This window comes from Tachysurus fulvidraco, chromosome 9 (assembly GCF_022655615.1).
Source record: "Tachysurus fulvidraco isolate hzauxx_2018 chromosome 9, HZAU_PFXX_2.0, whole genome shotgun sequence".
Classification (NCBI taxonomy): Eukaryota; Metazoa; Chordata; class Actinopteri; order Siluriformes; family Bagridae; genus Tachysurus; species Tachysurus fulvidraco.
This window is the reverse complement of record NC_062526.1, coordinates 14084895-14110922: the sequence shown is the minus strand read 5'-3', so window position 1 is coordinate 14110922 and position 26028 is coordinate 14084895. Positions and strand designations below refer to the sequence as shown.

The following is a 26028-nucleotide window of genomic DNA, read 5'->3' as shown; positions in this document are numbered from 1 at the left end:
AGATCATCTCAAAGATGGGAAAACAAACAACTCACGGTCAAACTTCTGTGTGAAAGTGGTTTCCATGATGGTACTGCGGGTCAACCTGCTGCCATCATCTATACACACACATTCAAAAACATTTACACCGACATTAGTTCAGTTGTACAACATGCCTACATACATTAATAAATATGTAATAATCATAATTAATAATTAAATTTCTGTGTAAACTCTCGAGACTTTAGTGTGAAAACCTCAGGAGATCAGCAGTATCTGAAACACTCAAACCAGCCAATCGAACACCAGCAACCACGTGACCGAGCTCTTGACTTGAATCTGCATGATGTTATGCATTGTGCTTCTGGACAGTACAAGTGTCAAGTGGGTAGTGAGTGTGTAATGCAGGAAAACCAGCTAATAATTATGCTGATGAAATCACGCACCTGACTGAGCGAAGCGGTTTGTCTTCGTGATCTCGCTGACGGTGGAGCGGTCAGCTGACTTCTCGATCTTCTTCACCACCACCTCTCCTGCACCCGGACGATTCTTCTGAGCTCGCTCATCTCTCTGCTGCCTCAGCTCCTGCAAACGCAGATCCCTCTCCTTCTCTCTTTGGTCTGAGCAGAAGAAAGTGGAAAGATATTGCAGACAGAGAAGAGAGAAAAGAGAGAGATTCAACTGAGAAAGTGAAGTAAACGATCTGAAACTTCAACATGAGTCACACATTAGCTCCAAAACATCCACACACTATGAAATGTATGAGGCAGAACAGAAACACAGCTCTAATGCAATTAATACCTTGATTTTCTGCCAATCTAAATAAACAGATTATTTTAGGTGCATCTCTAGAGTGAGCTGTCCTGGCTGAAATCACTCCAGTTACTCATCTTAGGGACTGAAGACAAATAGTCTATATCTGCCTTATGATCAGGGTGAAGAGATAAATGTAGCTGGTGAAGGAACAACTGATAGTTCTAACCGAACTCACTTGATAAAGCAATGCTGTTTGTTGACAAAGTGATGTGGTGTTAAAGGAATAAAATGCTTTGGGACGTGGCTTCATGAAAATGTCATTAACAAGCTTGAGCAGCGTTACATTACTGTTTACATTCCAATAATAGCACGTCCCAGACGCTTTTATTCCTTATGCCATATTCACATTGATTTTCTCTCTGCAGTCTCCAGTCTCTGTGCTGTAAAGTCATCAGTAGCAACAAAGTTGTCGATTTCTGAGACCACACAGCTTTTTGACAGAATTGTGCCACTGTGTGATACAGAGGACCAACACACACGTGCGTGCACATACACACACACACACACACGATAAACAGTCATCATGCACTTGCAGTTTTATCAGCATTGCTATGCTGTATCCATAAAGATGCTGAATGTGTGAACACACCGCAGGCACATGCACATCAAAACAAATAGCCCACACAAACTCAGGCACAAGGCACACGTGAGTCATGATCCTACCGAGCTCCTCCTGTGAACATCCCAACCTGGCCTCTACAGGCAGAAAAAGGAAATCAGAAGAAGCCTTTATTGTTGCAACACATACAGTCCAGCATAAGGGAACACTTTTCTTTGCATGTGCCAGCTGTGGAGGTTGGAGTCAGGAGAGCCTATGATGCCTTGCCCCTGGTGTAGGGAAGAGTGAGGCCCTTGCTCAGAGGCCCAGCAGTGGTGACTTGTCCAGCAGTAATGATTGAAAAATAAAACAAAATGCCAGAAGAGAAAGAGAGAGAGATAGAGAGAGACTGATAGATGTGGGGTTTTTTTACCTCTTTTTTTCTTCCGGAGCTCTCTCATGGCTGCTCTAATCATTTTTCTCTCCTCAAAATCTTTGGAGTCATCAAGCTGTTAGAGCAAAATAAATAAACAAATAAACAAAACAAACAAACAAACAGCTTCAACACCACTCCTAAACTAGTAGAAACAGGACTGTAGTATAAATATCATGCATGGTCACTACTGCTTTAAAAACAATACCATTTTATCCAGGATCGCCTCATCCTCAATGGCCTCGAGCTGTTCAGAGGTGAGAGTTCCCGTGACGCTGTCTGTGTCTTTTTGTTGTTGGGACACAGAGGAGCCGTTCTGGACCACTGGAGCCTCGCTGGCCGTCTGGAGAGCAGGTTCGATTGAAAACGCAGGCTCTGTTTCCATCTGTGAGGGACAAGGTCAGAATAGAAACATTTGTCATATTAGTCTACTAAATAAATAAACCAATCAATAAATATAAACATTTGGGGTATTTTACTGAAGCAAACTCAATAGGGGAAATAATAATGAGTGTCAGAAAGAATAAAAGCAATAGAGAAAAGGGGATGAACAAATAGAACGAGGTGTGTGTGTGTGTGTGTGTGTGTGTGTGTGTGTGTGTGTGTGTGTGTGTGTGTGTGTGTGGCTCTAGGGAGATTCTGCCTGTATCTGAACCATCCTTCCAGCTGTGTTTATACAAAGGCCATGGAAGCAGGCTGACATTTAGACAGGCATGAGAGCTTGCTGATTTCTGTGAACGTTCCTGAGAGAATGAGCTGCCCACATGTCTGCTCTCACACTCCTGCTCTCTCTCACTAAGCTCTCCAAATCAACTAGGAACCCCGTGTACTGCCAGGTGGGATGAGGCTTGCTTTGAAGGCTGAGTGTTGATAATCACCAAGTGAGTCACTCGTAACACAAGGTGACCGTAATGCTTTGAGCAGGTCAGTCTATCTACAGACGGAACAGAGGGGACTGATAAGGTTCGAGTTTCTTGGTGACAGATATTCTCCAAATATTATTTATTGAGAAATGACACCAAACAAAGTGAACCTGACTGAGAAGCTAAATTGAACACTGCACTGCATTACTCCACTAAAAGTGTTAATAAGTTAAACAAGAGTGTAAGGCAGGAGTGTGTGATGGGACAAAAAGATCAGATCACTTGAAAACATTTCTATCATCCACGATATGAAAATAAATAATTTTTTTTGATAATTATATAGTTTATATATTATATATATATTAGTTTTAATATATACATTACTATATACGTAGTATATTTTAATTATACTAGACTGTATTAGACTATACCAGACTATGAAATACTACACTGTTACACTACAGTACATTACACTACACCAAACTTTTATACACCGCACCAATACCAAGCTACAGTACATTATATTTATACTACATTACACCAATACTACTCTACAGTACATTATATTTATACTGTGCTACAAGACAGTACATTATACCAAATTACTACTACACTATAGTACATTATAATATATTGCAATAGATTATACCACACGACACTACACTATACTACAATACACATAGCAGGTAACAGTAACAGAGTTAGTAGGTGTTGAGAAAAAACCTCATTGTTCAAACTTTACATCAAGTTTTACAAATTCTCTAGTAAAAAAAAAATAATAAAATTAAAAAATTAAAACAAAGAGAAAAAAAAAATCATTAGTAGAAATAATGTTTTCTGTATTAGATACACCACTTACAAAGCCTTACATTGGCATTATTGGTCATTGAACACTATTTTGATTTGTTTACATGAAATTAGCCACTCCGGTATCCATCCTGCTACACATTGTAATACTTTAGTGCAGATATAGTGTACACAGGATTTACAGAGAAGAATCTATTGAATATCATCTGTCCACTGAGACTTCAAACAGCACTATAAATGGCTCTTCCCAACACTACACATCCTGTCTGTCGCCAGATGCTGCCCTTTAACAAACATTAAACTACAGTAAAGTGAGAGAGAGAGAGAGAGAGAGAGAGAGAGAGAGAGAGAGAGAGAGAGAGAGAGGGTTGAACAGAAGGGATATGGAAAGTGTCTTCAGTGATGAGAACAGGAAGATGAGGACCATCTATAAACAGAACAGATTTTAAGCATGCGTGGTATTGAAAATTCACGCCAATTTAAGTGGTTAAAAAGTCAGAAGGCTTTGCACTAGTACTTTCTTGGCTTTTTACACAGTGCTGTGAAACATCATACAGCAGCCATACACTACAGGATGTGTTGGGTTTTTTGTCTCCACTATATCGCTGCAGATTTAATCCAGTCTCAGCGGACACATGTCCAACAATGACACAATGACGTGATGACAAGTCCAAACAACACTATAAAAATAGCCTGCAGAAAAATCTTATATACAAAGTCTTGGCAAAGACAAAGTGAGCGTTTAACTGAATGAAGTGCCTGTGTGGAGACTCCAGGACACATGATGTAAGAGTTGGCTGTTTAAAAAGGCACTTGTGGTTGCTTAAGTTCACCATGAATTCATAGCACTGAAGTCCAGAGTGTTCTTCTCTTAAATACAGCAGGATTTAACAAAGCTCAAAGGCAATGTTTCGATTTAGATTTTAAAAACTTTTAGTTGGTCTCTTCTAATATTGTAAAGTACAAAGCTGATCCGGACAGGTTAAATACAGGTAGTCCAGGCTTTGTGCAAACTGCATCAAATCTCAATGCAAGAAATGTTCTGCTACTGGTCAATACAGCAAACTATCAACAAAACAAATACTAAGTTCACACACTGGGCAAAAATTCTTTTGGTACTGAATTTGGCATTTGGGGTTGAATTACTGTAGGCCTGCTGGCCACAGTGCTGACTGTAGGATTGTACAGAACTTGCAGGATGTAGGACAAAGCTGTAGTAGTTTGGAACTTGGACAGCAAAAGGAGTATGGCTGAAACGAGGGCACAGAGGTTAACCCTCACTGTGACAGCTGCTCTTGTCTACGGATAGCACCGAGTCTTTTTTTGGACTAATGGAAATATGCAGTTCCTTAAACCACAAAGCACACTAGATCGCATTGCTAAAGCACACTAGATCGCATTGTTGCTTACTGTTGTCATAAATATCAAGCCAAAGAATAATGTTGGTCTCTTCAATGTGGCAAAATAAGACAATTATTCACATAATCTTGGTGCACAAAAATATTGCAAAAATAAATAAATAAATAAAAATTAATAATATATAAATGTATACCATGCTGTTGCTATGGGAGACCTGCGAAGATGTGGAGGAAGAGCGCTGAAGAGCAAAAGTAGGTGGATGAGGCATGGGCTCATAACTGCTATCCACTTTATTTGGAGGTTCTTCATCTTGATCTTCAGGTTCTTCATCTTGATCTTGTTGATCTTGATTTGGTTGAAGTTGAGGTGCTGGAAGACCAAGAGCCTGACACAGGGCCTGGATCTGCCTGGTGAGAGTCTCCTGCTGCAGCTGTAATCTTACATTCTCTTCTTGCAAGGCAGCAATGGCTTCAATAGTTGGGGCAACCTGTGTTGCAACTTCTTTCAAACGTGCACCGATGTGCTCGCCGAAAGCCTTTAGATCGCAGTGGATTTCTTGCACAGCACACTGGAGATTGAGCTCCAGCCTGCCCACTTCCTCATCAGTGCTTCTTCCCTCCTTATCGGGAGGCTCATCAACTATAGAATCGGCAAGAAGATCTCCGATCACTGCCTCCAGTCCAGACTCCGAACACTCACCGTCCAGGATGGTGAGGGGAGCTATCTGGTCTTCTGAAGTTGCCATGAGGTCCAAATCGGCACCAGGCATGGTGGGTTTTAAAGGTACTTGGTATCTGAATATCTGAAGGATTCTTCCAAGTAACTGACATATGAAAGCAAACAAAAGATGAAAGCTTTCAAAGGTGTAGAAGTTGCAGTCTACCAAGATTGCTGGGACAATTCTAGCTCTTTATACCCTTATGCCACCAACCAAATCCCCCTACAACACACCCTCTCTCATACACATACACACACACACACACACACACACACACACACACACACACACACACACACACACACACACACACACACACACACACACACACACAATCATCTCTTCAGCTGGTCAGAACAGGAGAACCAATAACCATGCCTGGAATGTGGTCACCATGGCTGCAAAAACCCAGCGCAGCCCCTCTAGCTCAGGTGCCACAGCCATGTCTATTTATCACCAGTCATTCCATTATTGTAGTGTATAAACACCCTTCAGCCTCTGTCTACTGTCTATTTAGAGCTCTTGCCCTTCACACCTCAACCATCAGGCAACAGGCAGCTGTGAAGCAGTGGGTGAACTGCACTTCTTTTTCACTCACACACACTAAATGAAGTGTGGGCAAATGTTAAACAAACAGAAAGCCCATTCTAGTGGAGTGTGAGGACTGTTAAAGATCTTAATCAGTATCCAAACCCCATTTAGAATTCAAGCTCAGAAATCGGTATTAACAAGTGTGCCGACTGCAAGAGTTCCCCGTCATTTTGTATTTGAACTTCTGCTCATGCTACAGGAAATGGCAGCTGAACACAAAAGTTGGAGGAAGGTACTGGAAACTCTCCTCTTCTGCATCCAGAAGCACAACTGTACTGACAGAGGAAACCAGAACTTCATCCTTCTCAAACCAGACCCCGTATTTAGCTTTGTCTCTAGCATTCTGAAAGTAGATTGTCTTTTTCCTGAGGTGTACAAAGAGCACATGTATCAAATAACACTCCCACTGATGCACTGAGCTGATGCGTTGAACATAGTGTTTCACATTACAATAATAGAAATAATCCTCCATTTAAACCTCTATATTTAAAGCTCTGGGACAAAAAAACCAGAGCGTTGAAATAGTAATAAATCTCGCAAGGACTGGCAACCCTGTCTAACATTTTACCAGCATTGCAGAAGATATAGAATACATCAGGTATCAGCTGAAGACTGAAACTAAACTGAGTGTTTGAGAGAGTCAATAGAGTCAGTAATAGAGGGAAAGTTTATATAAATTATACTAGATATACTACTTATATAAATATTAAACTAGATGAAATGCAATTCAAGGCTTTGTGACATCCCTTTTGAAATAAAAATTAGAAAAGAGAGGAAGAATTTCCAAAGACAAGATTTTGTAGTAACAGCATGACACCAGGAGCAGTGGGTCAGGTTTATCAGCCAGCTGTCTGGGCAGCAACAATGACTCTCATCAGGGATGACAAACACTTTTTTCTTAGAAATGATTTCATAAAGTCAACACCTCAGGTATGTACAGTGCGTTATACTTCATGCATTGTGCACACACATACTGATGATATATATACATACATACATATATATATTATATATATGATATACGTATATATCATATATATATACGTATATCATATATATATCACTGAGGCCCACACACACACATACATACATACACACACATGTATATGTATATAATGTGTAGTGCATTGTAAATATGTCTAATAGTACACTGTGTGTACTGACTACATATGAGCACATTGCATCTTTTCCACATTTGCACATTTCACCTGGTAATGAGCATTTTGCACATTTTTCACCTGTATGTAAACTGTTCTTAATTTCTGTTTCTTAACTACTGTATGTAAATGGTTCTGCAATTTCTGGAGCTCATTCCCAATAATTTCACTCACCATGGCACATGTGCTGTGGTGATGTGACAATAAAGGTGACAGACAGACAGACAAAATGTGTGCCCTGTCTTTCCAGTTTTTGAAGCTGTTAGTGTTGAGTGAATGAGAGCTACAACATCAAGTCACAGAAGGAGGTTTGACAGCTCTTTGTTTGCAATGGCAGTTTCATGCCCTGAAATTTAGCCTCTGTTTATTATCAAAACGTACCAGACTGCTAAGGATTAGCGAGAAGTCTAGTTAAGTGATTAGAAAGTAAGAAAATAAAAACACATTCACTAGGCTACATTTTATTAGGTTCAGTAAAAGCAATGCAGTTGACACTTCTAGTCTAAAGGCAAATCTCGGCATCTCGGCATGGCTCACGTGTAGCATAGAACTGTCAGGAGAGGAGTGTGGTGGTCAATATATCAGGAGGGAAGCAGATAAGCTTCATTTCTAAAGTAAGATTTTCAGCAGGTCGTTTCAAGGTGAAAAATCTTCAGCCACCTGCACAGGTCTTGCAGGGAAGCTTGATTGAGACAGAAGAAATTTCCAGAAGGTGGGACAGTGAAGGAGATCGTGCATTAACAGTTTTGGCCACATGAACTTTCCGACATTCTAAATTTCCTTTGTTACTTTAATATCAGAAACCTTACAGAGTTTCATCCAGTTAAATAAACTTCACTGGTCATCTATTAAACCCTCTAGATCCTAATCTCTGGGTGTGTTTGTACAAAATGCTGGTTGCTTTGAATTCTCTGCTGGCTGAATAATGCCATTTAAAGGACTGCACTGCTCCTTAATCTCACATACATCGAGACTGTTTTCAAAAGCATGAAAGACAAGAAAGAACAGTGCATCATGCCATCAGGACCACCCAAACAGCCCGAGGATCAGGTTCCTGTGAGTGTAGAAAACAGCACAAGCCAAATAAAACTGGTCTTTATGGCATATTTACCACACTATAATTCTCCTGTTGATTTTCACTTGTTCATGTCATTGTTCTGGCAGCAAAAACTTTCCTGCTTCTTCATCTGCTTTCCCTCCCTTTTTTTTGTAGTTAATTCTGCGTTTGTTCCGAAGTGTCAGTGCTATCCTGATCATTAACTCTAATCCATACACAGGATTACAGCACAGGTTACAGGGCTCAGTGCTGGAGAAACGTAAGAGAGGAAGGCAGAGAACGAGAGTGTGACTGTGTGTAAAAACTTGCAAAAGAGAGTTAAGGCAAATGCAAAACCTGAGATTCCAAGTCAAATGTAATTAAATCAGCTCGGCAGCAGAGGACTGAAGCGGCCGTGTGTCATTCTGCCTGAGGCAGAATTTAGTTCTTTAATTTAGAAATCTAAAGGGCTGCGTCTCAAACTAGTTCAGTAGTTCAAGTTCAGTAGTCAAGGCGCTGGTGAAGGAGTCTGTAATTTTAAGGGCCATCTCTCTCTTCATCTCTCTCAATCACGGGCTCTCTGTGTGTGTTTGTCTCTCTCCATCTCTCCGTGCATCCCTCGCTCTCTCTATCTCTCTGGAAATTCTAAACCCAGTAAGCATCAATGCTCACTATGTTCACTTACAGGAAATGATGTCATATTTTCAAAATTCTAAGGTAGAAACCAAACTTTCAGCCAACTGCAGTTACAAATGTAAAAGTAGCTTGTTATTGTTGCAGGTCTAAATAATTTAGTGATTTTTTACTTTCTGCCTTGGTTTAAGACTAACAATTTAAATACATGATATACGACAGACTGGTTGACTACCTAGAGAGTTAGAGAGTTGACGGTCACGGTCTTGTGGTTTAAACACAGCAGTAAGTGCAGTGATACCTTTAGGGACGAGCCTGTGGAGAGGTCGGAACTCTGGAGCTTGAATGGTGTTGCTCTCAGACCAAGCGTCAACTCTGAAGAAAAATAAACATAAAAAACAAAAAAAAAGAGGATATATTATACATAGACATATTTAAACTCACTGGCCACTTTATTGAAACAATCTAACAAGCCAATCATTTGGCAGCAGCACAAAGCAGAAACACTTTGATTTAATATTTACATCAGAACATCATCACAGTAGTTTTGGGGAATCTTCTGCTCTTGTAGCCCCAACACTGCTAAAAATGTGTACCTCTCTCTATATCTAACACACAAACACACACTAAAGAAGTCCCAGCTTTTGGATGTGAGGGTAAATATTTAAGTGAAACAGACTTAATTTACATCTCTCTGTGTACATTAAGACGTATGGATGATGTGAGATGACCATTAACTCTGTCATTTAATCCATCACACTGGTAGCAATCAGAGAAAGTCACTGAGCTGAGATACTAAATCACAAGATCTATCCAGTGCTCAGATATTGGAGGGTACAGATTTTTAGGAGGAATGACAGACATCTCAATTAGTTGTTTTGTTGTGCTCTTACAGCTGGGTAGTCCTACTCCTCCACCATCACCTGTGTGTGGTCAAAGGGCATTGAGGGAAAAAAATGTGAGGAAATACATTTAAACTAAAAACTCTACTAAAAGACGACATCATTTCAGGTTTCAGAAGCAGTCAGGCTTCTGTGTAAAAGTCAGGGTATATTGAATATCTGTCGCTCCACGTCGCCGTACGATTTTATAGCAATTTAACCCTGATGTGTTTTCCATCTACAGGGAAAAGAGCTGCACTGTGAAGGTTCGCGCTCGAAACTTGGCGTGGGCTCAGGGTGGTGATTTTGATCCCAGCTGTCAGCAGCCGTGGCGTCTCCGCAGGAACTCGTCCCTCCTGCTGGATAATGCTTTAAGCAAAAGTGCGAGATAAATGACAGAATGGAAACACGGAGGCTTTCAAAATGCCAGGACCGCTTCTGATGCTGGGATGAGCAGAGTGCTTCCAAAAAAGGAAGATAGAGCTGTGGCACAGTGACACAAGCACAAATACACACCCTGAGAGAATACATGTATGAGAGAGAGTGCTGAGAACTAGCTTGCTTATGATTACAGAGACCAGCGCTTATCTGGTTGGCCTTCTCACAGCTGGTAAGCAGTAACCTTTAATTAGCGGATTGTAAAGTAAAGCTTTTAGTGTGCTGTTTTGCCCCATGATCATTAACACTGAGAACATCATTCGCTTACAATGTTTAATCTTTAACAGTAAATATGAACCTTCTTAATCTGCAGTGAGTGACAGAGAAATCTACAGCGTACCAAAGTGGAAATAGGCAATAGGCAAGTAAGAGAAGGAAAAAAAAAAGCCCTGATCTACTATAGCCCACTGCAATTATTGTACAATTTGTCATTTTAACAAATGGGCTTTTTTCCCTCCCGTTATTCATGTTTAAATGACACGCCACATGAGTTTGAAAATGCCTGCATAATACCAGAATGCACAGTCTCGCAAACCATAAGCAGCACATTCCATTTAACCGATCCACTCTGCACTGTTAAAGCCATTATGCTGGGTATTTTCATTAGACTTAAAAAACACATATACAAAGGAGAAAAATTATATATCTGCTCAGCTGGAGTTAACTGTTCTCCAATTAGCATTTTAGTTTAGTTTTAGCAATAAAAAAATGAAATGATGTGCACATGAGGGCGAAAAAGATTCAGATTAAAGTGAAAGGTGTGTAAGGATTCACTAACTTCCAGGATCAAAAAGACTTTTATTTTACTAGTTTAAGTAATTGTGGGATGAGTAAACAAACCGCTCATCATTCCCATGTCCTGAGAAATGCAATTCGATTAATAATTACAATTATGTAAGGCACCAGCACTTGTGAACTCCTGGGACAAGAACATTGTGTATCGGGACTGTTTTATTTACTCCTACTACATTTTTGAGAAAGAGTTTAACAGCCTCTTTTTCACTGATAGATATCTATCTTACTGACTTCAACAAACCATCTCTAACTTTTGAGGACTTTTAAATGCACCACTGTATGGTGGCTTCACTTACTTGATGACAGAGTGTGATCTAGTGCTCGATCTCATCGTGTAGTCCGTGCTACTAATCTCTGCTCTGCTGCACATCAGCTATCTATTCTGACCGTTTCCAGAAGCTAATGTGAAAACAGTACAGTTCTCGGGAGAGGCAGTGGACCGAGGCTTCACAGAAGAGTTTTCACACATTTTTATGTCCTTTTAGGGTTAAATGTCTTCCTCAAACATGCACATCACCACCATGCATACACTCGAGCATGTGCTGGAACACATCGTCTAATCTAGATCTAAAATCTTACCTGCTCTCTGTGCAGCAGAGCCTGTGAGGATTCGTGGCATGGCTCCGGACATGGATGTGGATGAAGATGTCGATGAGGTTCTTCCATCTTTGATCTCGATGGTCAAGAAGGCCTTCATGTTGGAATAAGAATCTCCCTGGACTTCCTGTGTGTCTGAAGATGCTGTTCCCCTGGGAGTTTCTCCCTCTTCTGGGCTACAACAAGCACTCCTGACATTTTCAGTAGTGCACTGAGGCCCACCCACTGCCTGCTCTGATTGGTCGAGGTTCACACTGCTGTCTGAGAAGGAAGGAATGGATGAAGGAACGTCCTGAGTGTGATCTTCGGGCTCAGAGTGTGCTGGGATAGAGGTGAAGGTTCCTCTGTGGATGCTTCTCTGCACATTCCTCTTCTCGATGGAAACTTCTGCAGGTTCTGTAAACTTGCGCACTCGGTCACGGACTGAACCTCCTCGGCTAAATGACGGATAGCACGATGCGAATGCTGTAAAGAAAGAGCATGTGATATGTGAGAACAAACACGAATTAGAAAAGCTATTTACACCTGGGTTTTTTTTAATACAAAGGACAGATGTTGAGCAGACTGAGTAAACAAATGAACATGCAAAAGAAGATGAATTATAAGCAGGTCTCTGGGAGTGTCCCAAAACTCTCTCCTCTGACTAAAGCTGATATATAGTCCTTCTTTTTATCCCATGTTTTATTTCCTTATGACTTTAGAAGCTTGCATTCAACTGGGTCCCTAAGCGCACACATGCTGTGATTTCCCTATTCGGGCATGAACACGAATGAGGGATTTGGGACGCAGCCATCAGACAGTGGGGGAGGGCAGGACGTCTTGATACTGAGAAGACAAGGAAGACCTATTTTTTTTCTCCTGTCCTGCTCCTTAATCATAAAACTAGGAGACTAGTGTCCTAGAAGGTTCTGTTAGCAGAGCATGCAGCCCAGGCTGCTAAAGGAACAAAAGGAATTTTTTAGCATATTTTTAAATACGTCCCGAAAACCAAAAAAAAAGGTGTCAGAATTAGTACTGTATACAATATTCAAAATTACCTGCATCATTCCGTACAGGAAACAGTGAAGTGTTCATGCTGGATGTGCCCTAGAGAGTAAAACACAGCAATCAATGTGTTAAATTCATATGATGCACAGCCAAATGTATGCAATTAATGCAGGAATTATGCTGTAAAGAAGTGTTTGCATTTCATTTCAAGTGTTTGCAGAAGATGTGCAGCATTTCATTTATATCTTGTGATATCTTATATCCTGTGATAAAAGGTATATGATAATTTGATCATCTTTATCAAACACCTGAGTAAATCATATGCTCTTAATGCAGCAATCTAGACATTCCCACTAGAACCTTGGTACTGATCTTGGGAAATTGATCTTGTGGTCTTTCTGAACTGTTCACTCATCAAAAGCCCATGAAGTTAATTGGTGTGTCAGAGTTTTATGTGCTTAGAACAGATTTAGTTAGAACAAGGCAAGATTGAGGAGAAGCAGTTAGTGTGGATGAAGTCCATGTGTCATCTCCTCCAGCGTCCCCAACACTAACTCTTTCATCCTCTGTTGTATTGAACAGCAGAAGGTCTGAGAAGGGAAAACTGGAGGCTAGTGTGTTTATGTAGCATGGTAACTGACCTCCTATAAAGCTGTCTCTCATTACAATAAAACACTAATGTTTATGGTAGTTGCCTAAACAAGGTGGTTACAAAAAGCAGGACATGGCATCAATACGAATTACCCGTGGCTGAACAGCACCTCCTGGAGGAACCACTATGGTATGACTTTTGACTCATTATAGTCTAATTAGCTGTGGTGGAGGTGTTACCTTCTGCACGCCATCTTCAGAAGGCTTTTTGATGGCACGTCGCCTCTGTATGGAGGAGAATGCGGCGCCATCAGGAGCATCTATGAAGTTGCTTGTGGAAGAATATGGCTCTGCAATCTTCTCCTGAGCATCAGAGTCTGTGTCAGTGCTTGATGAGGATCCACTGGCTTTTTCATCCCCCTGCTCCGAAGTGCACACTCTGGAGCAGTTTTGGGAGCTGGGACTGCACACAGAGTCACTACAGTTGGAATGGGTGCGATACCGAGGAATGACATCAGAGGGAGGAGAGTCGAGGTCAGAGCGCGCAGTCAGAGGGCAGGACACCTTCTCCTGGAGTGGGTCCAACACCAACACCATGTCAGAGTTACAGCCTGGAACACACACAGGAAAGGAATCTGTATACCTTTCTGTATACCTTTATCTTAATACCTTTTTCATGGTACAACAAACTAGGATCTAAATTAGGGTCAGAAACTGAATCGGTCGAGCTTTCCGAGGGTCTTCTATTAGCTCCAAAATATAAAAACGTATGCAATGTAGTTCAATGTTACAGATTCCTGTGGAAGCAAAGTCCAGTGACAAAACTTACTGACAGTCACAGAGCACTGACACTGGAGACTCCTTCAATATATGAACAATACATATACATATATATATATATATATATATATATATATATATATATATATATATATATATATATATATATATATATAATGACAATTCAATTCATTTATACCGTCATGTTAAACAGATGATCAGAGAACTGTTGATATGGTGAAGCTGTAATTGTTAAGGAGACATTTATTGTACATGTGTAGAAGGAGTCTCAATCATATAGTGTACTATAGTAAAAGTACAGTGTCATGTAGTAAAGTAATATGTTGTAGTGTAGTGTCATTTTTGCATGGTAGTGTTTTATAGCATAGCACAGTGTAGCGTAGTAATAATGTAGTACAGTACAGTACAGTATAGTATAGTACACAGCAGTATTATAATTCAAATAGTTTCTCTCAAAACAAGAAAAAACAAATGTTGCAAGTTTTGTCAAACCACAATGAAAAGGGGGAGGAGGAGAAAAGAAAAAGAAAAAAAGCTTGCAGGTTGATTCACATACTTTTGTAATGAAAGAGTTACGCTCCGTTTGTAATAACTTCTTTTTCTAAAAACTGCCATTAAAAGGTTATTGTTCTTAAGCAGGGTATTAACTCTGTAAGTACTGTTTTTTTATAAACTATCAGACACGGTTTTAAGCAATGAGAGCACTCGTAGATTTAATAGATTATATTCAATGATATGATGTATATTAATGATCACAAGAAATGAAGTAATAATCACAGTTTCATGCACAACAGTGGCATGAATGTGTTTGGTCAGATTTTCTGACGGTCTGCTGTGTGTTTAACTTCGCTGCAGCTTTACATGTGTTTACGCCACACCCCGCTCCAGACCGCCACCCGTTTTACAAGGTAAAACTCCAATTTGCACATAATCCATCAAAGAGAGAAAAGCAGAGACATGTGTTTGGGTACACATTGTTCTCTGTAAGCCTCTGTTCTAATTTGCAGGCAAACAGTTTTAAAGGTTTTCCAGAGATTTAAAGATGTTCCTTAATTGAACTTGCTCTCACTCTGAGTCACGAGGCAGTCGGAGGCAGGCGGTAACTGACTGATCCAGTCTCAGATGAATACTGGAGTGTGTGGTGAAGGGTGAGAAAAACCTTCCTCGTATCCTTCTCACTAAACTGTGGTGTGGTTGGAGCTCACACAGCCACAGCCTTAATGCACCGAGGCTCAAACCGGGGCACGAAAACAAACGTTTTCATTGCAAAGCAGTCACGCAGGGGCTTCCATGGTCTGGCATTTCAAAACATTTTTGGAGCCTTAGTTTAAGAAAAAGGGGAATGGAAAAAAAAGGATAAAATGAAAGGTTTTAACACAGAGAGGCCCACACACAGGAAGTGAACAAGGCCTGAGCCTGAGAACGTCTAAGTATTTTTTTAAGAAAAGGGAGGGGGTGTTTGAAGGTGGAGATAAAGCCATTTCCTCTCACTGTATATGCAACCGGGCGCACGGCTGGAAGATAGGAAATGAGGATCCAAGCACAGGATGTGAAGGGTGGACTCATCAGGTCATTTGTGGCTTGCGCACAGACAAGATATTTTGATGCAAAGTTTCTGAAAACTTTTGCCATTTAGATCACATTTAAGAGATGATCATACGCAAAATACAAATTTAAACACTTGTGTTCAGACGCCTGGAGAGTACAAGGTCAGGTGAAGTAAAGCCACTTACCTCCTGTAAGATAATAAAGCATCTGAGCAGTTCGGTGTCGTTCTGAGCACAGGACTCAACCTTGATGCTTTTCACATCTGCTGAGGTCACATCAGCTTGGTCTCCACCGCTGGCTCTCGGAGAGCAGTAGGAGCACGCTGTTCACTTTATTACCACGTCTGCTCATGCTCAGCTTCCAGGTGTTTGTGCAGACGCTCTGAAACATGCTTTGCAGCACTGAGCACTTCAGATGCTGATTTATGTTGTTTGTCTGAACTTCAGACTTGAAATGCTTTACAGATCTAATTGCTGTCTATAGGAAGACAACATCCATACACACTCTCTCATGGAAAATATGGTCTATTGCTTTTTATAACTTCAAAAGTACATTTCATGTTTGCTGTAGCTGCTGCCATTCAACAATAGCAGTGCTGGTGAATATTTAATTATATGTGCAACAGCCTGGGAAATGACTATATATATAAATAGTTCTGAAAACTACAGACTTTCCTTAAATAGGTTTCTATTTTTTATGCAACCAGAAGCAGTAAAATCTGAGATGCTTCCACCAACAAGCTGGATTTTTTTTTCATTCTTTAAAAACATAGTAAACACTGTATGTGTGTACAAACACTTCACGCTGTACGTGTGAACACAACATAAGGGAGAAAATAATCATGAACTCATTCTGTTCATTAAATCTTGTCCATTTTGGCAGTGAAAATGTTTAACTGCTGCTCTAGCAAGATGTTAGATATCTTGTGTTTATTAAACATCAGAGTTCATTAAACCGACTCCTTACACAATGTGATTTTTGTGGGTGTGACCTCTTATTTCGGTCAAATATACTGTAAGAGATATCAAAAGGCAGAAAATGTTTGGTCAAATTTATGCCACAATCACACTCTGTGATTTGACCAGACACCTGGCAGTGTTTAGCCAATACTTACAGAGTTGAATAGATACGTATGGTGCCAATAAATATGGAGCTAGATAGATAGGTTGACAGACAGACAGGGGAGTGTTCTTACTGGTATATTGCTAAAGAGATGGATGGAGATCAAATCCAGACAGCCTAACTGATTCTGCTTTAGATTGCTGAAATTAGCTGGAAAACTCATCGGCTTATAAAATTGTACTTATTTGTTTTAACCACTTTGAGCTTCTGTAACAGGAAAACCGTAATTCTGATCAGTTTGAAAAGCTGAATATGGGTGGATGGATAAAAAGTTCTAATTTAATTAGCAGTAGGAATTTACACGGTCTCTAATTACACTCCTGGCTCAGACGACCTGTAAGTCTAATTCAATCTTCCTCACTTCCTGCATTACTGCTCGCTCCACACTAACCCTTGGGCTAACTCTGGGGTGTGAAGTCTTATCTGGAAAGAGCCAGTGTGATTAAAGTGTTTCATTCCAACTAAGCAGAAGATGCACCTGATGAAAGTGTACTGAAAGTCAAGATCAGACTCTCAGGAAGTATGTGTGTACAACAAACAGATTACTGAGGACCAGCAGGAGTTTGCAGGGCTGTTAGAAAGGTCGCACTAAACGATGTGGAATATAGATATGGCTTGTGCTAAATGAGGTGAAAAGAAGAGGACTGGAGGAGATTTAAAGTTCACGTCCCTTTGGAAAGAGACAGTACTGCTTTAACTAAAGCTATAGCATTTCCAATCAGCCTGCAGTAAACTACAAAGACTGAGCAAGTTATGACAAAACTATGAAAAACGCCATGTAGAAAACATGTGTCCTCTGTCACACTGAGTGGCTGCCAAACCCCAAGCACATTGTTTTCCATCTGCATAAACAAAGCCACTGTTTGAAACAATGCTGTGTTGTAGAGCAACCGAAGTGGAGCGGAAGTCGGTGTGAAATGAGCGAGACTTGGTCAGGTTGTGCTCAGGTCACACTACTAAAGTTAGGATTGTGCAAGAGAGTCGGGTATACAAGACACACATTCCACCAGATCTTTCTGTCATGGATCATCCCTCGGCCATCAAACCACACGCTGGAAGATGCTGCACAATTTGCCCAGAGTATGTCCCAGAATTCCCAGTAATGATGTCTGGTTCTCTGAAGCTAGAGTTCTCAAGCACAAACATGACAGAGATTGGAAAAAAATACACATGGGCTGTTGACACGGTCAGAGACGGTGTGTGTCCTTAGTGTGTGTCCGTACAATATACATATATATGTTGGACAAGTTTTAAATCTGTGAGCAGACTTGCAAGGTGTGGATTGTACACATTGATCAGGGAAGGTGTGGTGGCGTGATATGAAAGAAAGGATGTGACGACTACTACTTTTGTGAGGGGACTATTGAAATCATCTTGGTTATCCTGCATAAATCAATTTAGCCTGATTAAGAATCAACATTTTCTTGTTTACGAACACACCTACACTGGGTTCATTGTGTGGCTGTAAGGACGGTTTTTAAATAGGAGGAACTCCTGCTGCTCTGAGGTTTCGGGAGAAAGGGACCGAGAGCGCAGCCAAACACATGGACAAAAACGTGAAAAAATATTTCTGCATTTCTTTGTGAGTCCTGTATAAATGTCCATTTAGTCCATTTAAAAATAATGCATGCTTTTGTGAGACTTCAGATTTGTAGCTGCAAATCTATTTGAATTAGCAAAATCACAACCACAGGACTCTTCTTTTAACGCAGGTTCATATTCAGGTTCGACGCACGTGAATGGAAGAGCGGCCCAAATCACAAAAATTAAAAAGTTATCCTAAATATCTCAGATTTTTCTTGATTTTGTTTTCCTTAAAGAATTGGGAAAATGTTACTTAATAAAAGCTACATGACATGAAATTGTCATTTTGACCATATATAGCTGATGATATTCCTCCGGGACCAAGGCACAGAGCTACATAAACCTTTAAACGGCTGGAAATAGTGGTAGAGGGAAGGAAGAAAAAAGTAATGCAGGACTTCAGATGTGAGGCTGTGTGTTCCTGCCACAGTGTTGGCTCATCGATCCTACAAGACTGTAGGCTTTACTTACAGCTGATGAGAGATTCAGACCATGTAAAATCGAGGAAGTCGAGGAAGTATGCTATTTTGTTTTTTTGGCTTGTTTTCTCACTCCTGTTCTGTTCCTTAGCTGTTTGTTTAAGGCAAAAGATCACACTGAAATGTAAACATCCTTCCAGATTCTGCGATACCGTGGAAAGGATTTCCTCCAAGTGGGAGTGCTCCGGACAAGGCACGTTAACTTCTGAACAAATCCGTGGCTAATTCGATGTCTGTGATTGAACGTTAAGATTGTTGTTGATTGTCGTTTCTCTTCGTTCTCATGCCCCTCATGAGCGTTAATGTGTATGAGTAGGAAAAGCAGGCTGCACAGTTCTGAGCTCAGCTCTCAGAACAGCTCATGAGGTTCAGAGTGAAACGTGTGTTCATGTGTTCAGCTCAGCATCTCCCTGTCCTCGCCCCAAACTTCCTGTTTCTTTGTGTCTCATTGGATAACAAACAGAGACTTCCTAAATGGTCTCGGGCCAAGTTTGGAACAGAGAAGAAACAAAAAAAGCCAAAGACAGCTAAATTACTGGTTAGGGGATCTAAGCATAGACAAGCAGAAGCTCACATGTCCATGAAGGCCATGAAGAACCTAAACATGCTGCTGGCACATGAACGTAGTGAGAGAAGAGGGAAGAGAAACTGAGCAGGTAGTGAACTTGCTTGGATCTTAAGTGAACCAGAAGAAATGTAATAGAGCATAAAGTAAGCAATTATTTATGGTCATTTAATGAATAGTGCTGGTTGAATGCCTCAGGCGTACAGAGGTGGCCGTTCCCACAGAGCCAGGACTACACCCTCTAAACAAACTGCGGCTCCGGCCACATGAATACCAGAGCAATCATGAAGGATATAATCTACAGGGTTTTCGACTTGTGAAACATTTCTAAATTGTCATCTGTGGAGAAATATGAGAAGAGTTAAAAATATCGGGATAAATTTGCCCCTTATATAAACAGGTGCTTGAGGCAGGAAGCTGTAGCTGTCTGAGCAGGACACAAGCCGCAGTATTAATGTGCACTGGCCCTTTCATATACACACACACTACACCAAGAGGACGTTCATGTGACAAGGAGGTGAGAGAGCTGCTTAACGCCATTCCACTCAGGTTAGTTGTGTAATCTGTCAAATATTCAAGGGCACCGTGTGGAGAAGGGCGGAGAAAAAAAATACGAAAAAAAAGAAAAGAAAAGCATTGATGGTGTTGTTGATGGTTAACTGACCTGTTTTATGGGCCTCTTTGCTCTGTGTTTGGCTGGAGTGGAGTTTTTCAATCCGTTCAGACTTGTCCACGGTTTCCTTTGGTGTGTCCTGAAAGCAAAATAAATAAAATAATAGATAGATAGATAGATAGATAGATAGATAGATAGATAGATAGATAGATAGATAGATAGATAGATAGATAGATAGATAGATAGATAGATAGATAGATAGATAGATAGATAGATAGATAGATAGATAACTTATTCAAAATCTTATCAGAAAAATGTACACAGTAAAGCCATGAAATCCAAGACTCGGATATTCCAATACGCTGTATATTCCAATAAGTGCTGACTTTGTGTGTGTGTCTTTGTTCCACAGTGGTGTTGATTATGAGACTGAATTATGTGCTAAAGCAGGTGATGATTAATGTGTTAATAAACTGCCAGCATGTTAAAATCTGAGCTGCAATATGCTTTAAAGTTGATTATAGGGAATTTGTGACAGTATACCATTAAAACCAGATAAGATACTGAGGACAAAGTGTATCTTTCTCTCTCCATCATGCACACACAGTAGAACATTAAGGTGATTTTATCACTAAGTTTCTGTACTACTATAGCGTTCTAACTCTTGGTTGCCATAGTGACGATACGTATGCTTTGGTGGCTCTCGCTGAAAATAAACGATCTCTGGTCACTCTGTCATGGGATTAGGTCTATGTGCTTGTTTGTCATGCTGTTATGGGAAATGAACCAACCTTGGTAACAGTAACACCACAGTAATGACTCATGACACATCGCAGATTACACACAATCCCGTCTTGGATTACAAAAGGCGAGCGCTGTCGTGTTTTATTCCTTGGTATTAAGAGAAGAAGCCTCTACAGCATGTTAAAAGCTTTCCCCTTTCTAAATGCTGGCCATGATTCATTCATCCCAGCACACAAGCCTCTGAGCAGCAAGCTCTAACAGGTGAATGACACGGCTGTGTGTAGCAGAGTTTTCACAACATTAGGCTACTTTACAAAACTGACAGTGACCTTGAACACCTGTGAAGTGTATTAAGAGCTGCCGTGGGACGACAAGCAGCAATCGCTCATCTGTCATGACTAATTACTTTTATCAGTCCAACATGCAGGTGTGTGTGTGTGTGTGTGTGTGTGTGTCTGCCCGCACTCAGAACTCCAACTATTTACAGCACTTCTTGGTGGTTGTGTTGGTCTTTATTCAGACTAGCAGCTTTATGTTGTAAAAGTTAAATTAAACCATACAAAACAGACATTTTCCTTTTAAACCCAGACACACTGCAAAAAAAATGTGGAGAGCATTAGGAGCAAAGGAAAATGCATCAGTAACACATCAGCATAACCAAATACTACAGTATAATTACTGAGCTTGCAGAGAAACCTTTTCTCTAATGTCTTCTGTGTGTGTGCGTTTTAGTGATTGTGCCCAGCCTTTGTGCGTGTGTCAGGTTTCCACACATGCTGTCCTAAAGTTAAAACCCAGTGTGGTTTTCAAATTGTGACCACAAACACCAAATGTAGTACACTGAATGCTATAGTCTCTCTCTCTCTCTCTCTCTCTCTCAAATCACATGTATGATATTTCGCACCAAGCGGGCTGCTGCTCCAGACCCCTTTCTCGTTTCCTGCCCGGCTCCGAGCTGTAAAAAGCTGTGTGTGTGTGTGTGTGTGTCTGTGTGTGTGTGTGTGTGTGTGTGTGTGTGTGTGTGTGTGTGTGTGTGTGTGTGGTGTCCCAGAGTGAGTGTAAGACTTCATAAATCAAATACTGATAAAAATGAAGTACTTGACACTCTGTGCACTAAAAAGTCATGTCACTCATTAAAAGCTCATTAATACTGCTTTCCTATATGTAAACATTAAACACACACAGGTACACACACATACACACACACGAAAACAGTGTGTGTTTTTTTCTGAAAAAAAATAAAAATAAAACAAAACAGAAGAGTAGTAAGAGTGATATTACCTTCCTGTCCAGGGGGCTACTGTCGTCTCCTCCAAATCCCAACATGTGCAATACACAGAATGAGTCACAGAGAGAGTTACTCTACCTCTGTGCTCAGCTCCTCCCACACCAACACTCCTCCCCTTTGTCCTTCGACACTCCCCTGCTTCCCTCCTCTTTGTTTCGTTTGGCTTCGTCGACTTCCCTGTGTCGTCCTCTCACAGGTACATGGCAGTCCTAATGATCCTTCAGTGGTCGTGCACTAATTTCAAATGAAGTACAGTGACCTATGCCTGCAAGAATTTCAACCTCTTGATGAAGCCTCATCCAAACCTGAAGCCACTAAACCACTGTTGTAGGATTTAAACGGCTTGAAACCCACACCTATAATTAGATCAGCCATAAATCTGCTTGATAAAGTACGCCGTTATATTTATTCCTGCTCACTCTTCAGCTTTTCCCTTATTTCTCCCTGTAATGGGGCATTTTGCATGTACTGCAGTCCCACGCCACATGCCAAGTAGGTTGGGAATTTCTAACTGGAAAAGATTGAAAAGATGTCATTATAAGACTAAAGAAGGCTGGGGGAGTAACGAGACGACAGCCAGCAAAGGCGATGGAATAGCAGAAATAGCAGCCAAATATTTTCCATCTGCCTTCAAATGTGTATTATTTCAGATAAACCCTTTCTCCAAAGTCAGCACTTGTGGAATATCTGGTCCGAAAAATGAAAGCCATAAGCTATTATTTATTTGTGGTTTGTTCTGTATTATTACTGCAAGCGGAGAAATGTGGCTTGGGTTACGCATTCACACTGACGAGTGCTGAGGATGTCCAAATGAGTCTGAGAAATGGAAATGAAACCATCCAGTTCCACTCGGCTGGAGTGGATCGTTATAATTATTCATAAAAGTCTATAGTGCTTTATAACAATTTATTACATGAATCTTTTGGTCATTGACACGTCTCCTCTTGGCCCCAGCCTCTCCACGTATTTGTTAAATTCCAGCCGCAGCACATCTGATTCAGCTCAGACGCTGATTAGGTGAACCAGGTGTGCTAGTTGTGGAATTCAAACGTAGGTGGATTGGATACTGCAATTACAGGATGCCTCTAAAATGAACATAATGACGTTACAATTATGATGACCTGCCGATCAGTGTCGTAGGACTGTCAAGTGTCAAAAATTGAGAGAGACAGTCACGCATTTGGGTCTTTTATCACATATTACCACACATCGTATTACTCACGCAGAAAAACTTTTTGACTCTTTATCATATATTTAATATGCCGCAGCGTCCAAAATGTATCTGTCCGCACCGCTGTCTCTATGGAACCGGGCAGGAATCAAGTGTGTCTCCCCTGGAGTTCTTAGTCGAGCCTGACGCTTATTAGCCAATCAAAAAAAGAGGCTACACAATAGCCAATCAGAAAAGGCACTATTGTATCTGGGTAAGATTTAATGCAACAACCAATGAAAAAAAAAACAAAACCTCAACACGGGCTTGAGCCGAACTGTTTAAAAATGGGAGCCAACATTACAAATGATAAAGGAGTCCAAAAAGGCAACAAACATTTACAATAAACCACACCAATCATTCTCTCTCTCTCTCTCTCTCTCTCTGAAGCATGATTTTTTTTCTCAGCAAAAGTATCAGCATAGACAAGAACAATTCCTGTCCCTTCTTTTTTCAGAAACAAAAAGTTTGTAACTAGTGTGTCATTTTATTTAAGATGCAAAGGACTATTTCAACTTTTTTGTGTGTCTTTCTTAGTATACTGAATAAATTTTCTAAGAGGGAACCAGATACACCACAAACCAAAAAACAGTCACTGCAGCATGGTCTGTGCTGTGTAACTAGAGATACTATAGCTTTTTAAAATATAAATCAGATTAAATATGGTTTCATTTCACACAATATTTACACACACACACACACACACACACACACACGAACATTTTTTCTCCAGGTCACCAACATCTGCAGAGTAACCACTGGGTGGTGGTAAATACTATATATTGTAACACAAAGCAACTCAGCAAGTGAGAAACAGAAGCTTTCTATGCTGAAGCACTCAGTTAAACAGTCAGAACGGAATACATAGAACAGAGATTTTTCACATTCTTCACATTTCCGTGACCGCTGAGGACTGGGCCTGTGTATGTATTTAAGAAAGTGAGCCAGATGTGTGAGTAAGATGTGTTAATAACATCGTGGGGAGTCATATCACTGTCATAATACTGCAAATCTGTACTTATGGTAGACTGTCAGTGATGACAGAATTATGAATCAGATGTTTGAACAGGTAGAATTCAGTCATTAAAGGAGATGCAACAGGTGATCCTTTTCTTTAAATTCATCCTATTTGCTTTTCCATATAATTAGATGAAATTTTATTTGAACTGCTTCTAGTGAAGATTTCATGCTACAGTGAAAAATCCTTTTAAGAATGTTCAAGCTGTTCATTTAAAGTTCTAGTTTAATAATCTTATGCAGAAAAAAAATTATTTTAGAGAAATGTTTGTTGAGTTTAGTATTTCCATTTAAATAAAATCAATTTAACTACACAGGAGTTACCAACTGAAACTTCTATACTCCTTCTTATCGCCTTCAGTAGAGTGTAACGCCTTCAAAATCAGTAGACTATAGGGCCTTCAGAATAAGTAGAGTATAGGGCCTTCAGAATAAGTAGAGTATAGGGCCTTCAGAAGTAGAGTATAGCACCTTCAGTAGAGTATAGGGCCTTCAGAATAAGTAGAGTATAGCACCTTCAGTAGAGTATAGGGCCTTCAGAATAAGTAGAGTATAGCACCTTCAGTAGAGTATAGGGCCTTCAGAATAAGTAGAGTATAGCACCTTCAGTAGAGTATAGGGCCTTCAGAATAAGTAGAGTATAGGGCCTTCAGAATAAGTAGAGTAAAGTGCCTTCAGAAGTAGAGTATAGCACCTTCAGTAGAGTATAGGGTCTTCAGAATAAGTAGAGTATAGCACCTTCAGTAGAGTATAGCACCTTCAGTAGAGTATAGGACCTTGAGAATAAGTAAAGTATAGTGCCTTCAATAGAGTATAGGGCTTTCAGTAGAGTATAGGGCCTACAGTAGAGTATAGGGCCTTCAGTAGAGTATAGGGCCTTCAGTAGAGTATAGGGCCTTCAGTAGAGCCTTCAGTAGAGTATAGGGCCTTCAGTAGAGTATAGGGCCTTGAGAATAAGTAAAGTATAGCATCTTCAGTAGAGTATAGGGCTTTCAGTAGAGTATATGGCCTTCAGAATAAGTAGAGTATAGCGCCTTCAGTAGAGTATAGGGTCTTCAGTAGAGTATAGCGCCTTCAGAATAAGTAGAGTATAGCACCATTCATAATAATAATAGAGTATAGAGCCGCGGTGTCAAAGCTGTGTCACACCGGCCAAGGGCTGACTGGTAATGTAAAGAATAAGTAATGTATAGGGCCTTCAGAATAAGTAGAGTATAGCACCTTCAGTCGAGTATAGCGCCCTCAGAATCAGTCGAGTATAGTTTGTAGAGTGCAAAATTCTACATCTTGAACATTAGCACTAATAATCTGTTTGTGCTTTATTGTGTTTAACTGAAGTTGAAGTTATATTTAGCTTAAGAAATGTATTACGACTATTATTTCAGATTTATTGCACAGCTACACTTCTTTTGTGACTAGCAGAGCAGCAGCATGGTGAGATTTGTTTTAACCCTGACCCTGGTTGTATGCGCTTACAGAGCGCTCATACCAAACAGGTAATTAGTGATGTATGACAAACATCCTGTTGACACCAACTCTATATGTGTCCTCCATCTCTCTTGTGCATTCCCACAATTCCACAACTGTCAGAATCCAACAAGGTTAACAATGAGGAAGTAATGGGTAAGTTGACATGAAGAAAGCCAATTCCTGACTCTGAATTCTGACTCACAAATAAATTAAAGATTAGTCTTAAACAGTTTAGACTGCTAATATTTTTTCCACATCCTCAGGCAGCATGAGGTGAATATGCAGCTGTTTTTAAGCCTTTGCAAAGGAAAAAAAAAAAAGTCTAATGCTAAAATTCCAAGTAAACTGATTTTTACAATCTTATCCTC

At 40.3% G+C, this 26028-nt stretch overlaps 1 protein-coding gene across 7 annotated transcripts in view; it reads right to left on the bottom strand.

Annotated features, from left to right (window-relative positions):
• Nucleotides 1–26028, bottom strand: part of smtnb (smoothelin b) — a 46815-nt gene that overhangs the window by 7086 nt on the left and 13701 nt on the right. For 5 of the 7 annotated variants that reach the window (XM_047818907.1, XM_027145598.2, XM_027145601.2 and 2 more), the window contains exons 6-15: nucleotides 19983–20070; nucleotides 13460–13830; nucleotides 12679–12727; nucleotides 11624–12106; nucleotides 9232–9305; nucleotides 1975–2151; nucleotides 1767–1842; nucleotides 1459–1491; nucleotides 426–599; nucleotides 36–98 (exon numbers count right to left, since the gene is read on the bottom strand). In XM_047818907.1, coding sequence (XP_047674863.1) covers nucleotides 36–98; nucleotides 426–599; nucleotides 1459–1491; nucleotides 1767–1842; nucleotides 1975–2151; nucleotides 9232–9305; nucleotides 11624–12106; nucleotides 12679–12727; nucleotides 13460–13830; nucleotides 19983–20070 — 1588 coding nt within the window. Of the gene's footprint in view, nucleotides 1–35; nucleotides 99–425; nucleotides 600–1458; nucleotides 1492–1766; nucleotides 1843–1974; nucleotides 2152–9231; nucleotides 9306–11623; nucleotides 12107–12678; nucleotides 12728–13459; nucleotides 13831–19982; nucleotides 20071–21956; nucleotides 22039–26028 lie in introns of those variants that run through there. The other 2 variants (XM_027145605.2, XM_027145604.2) reach the window with 2 other exon arrangements.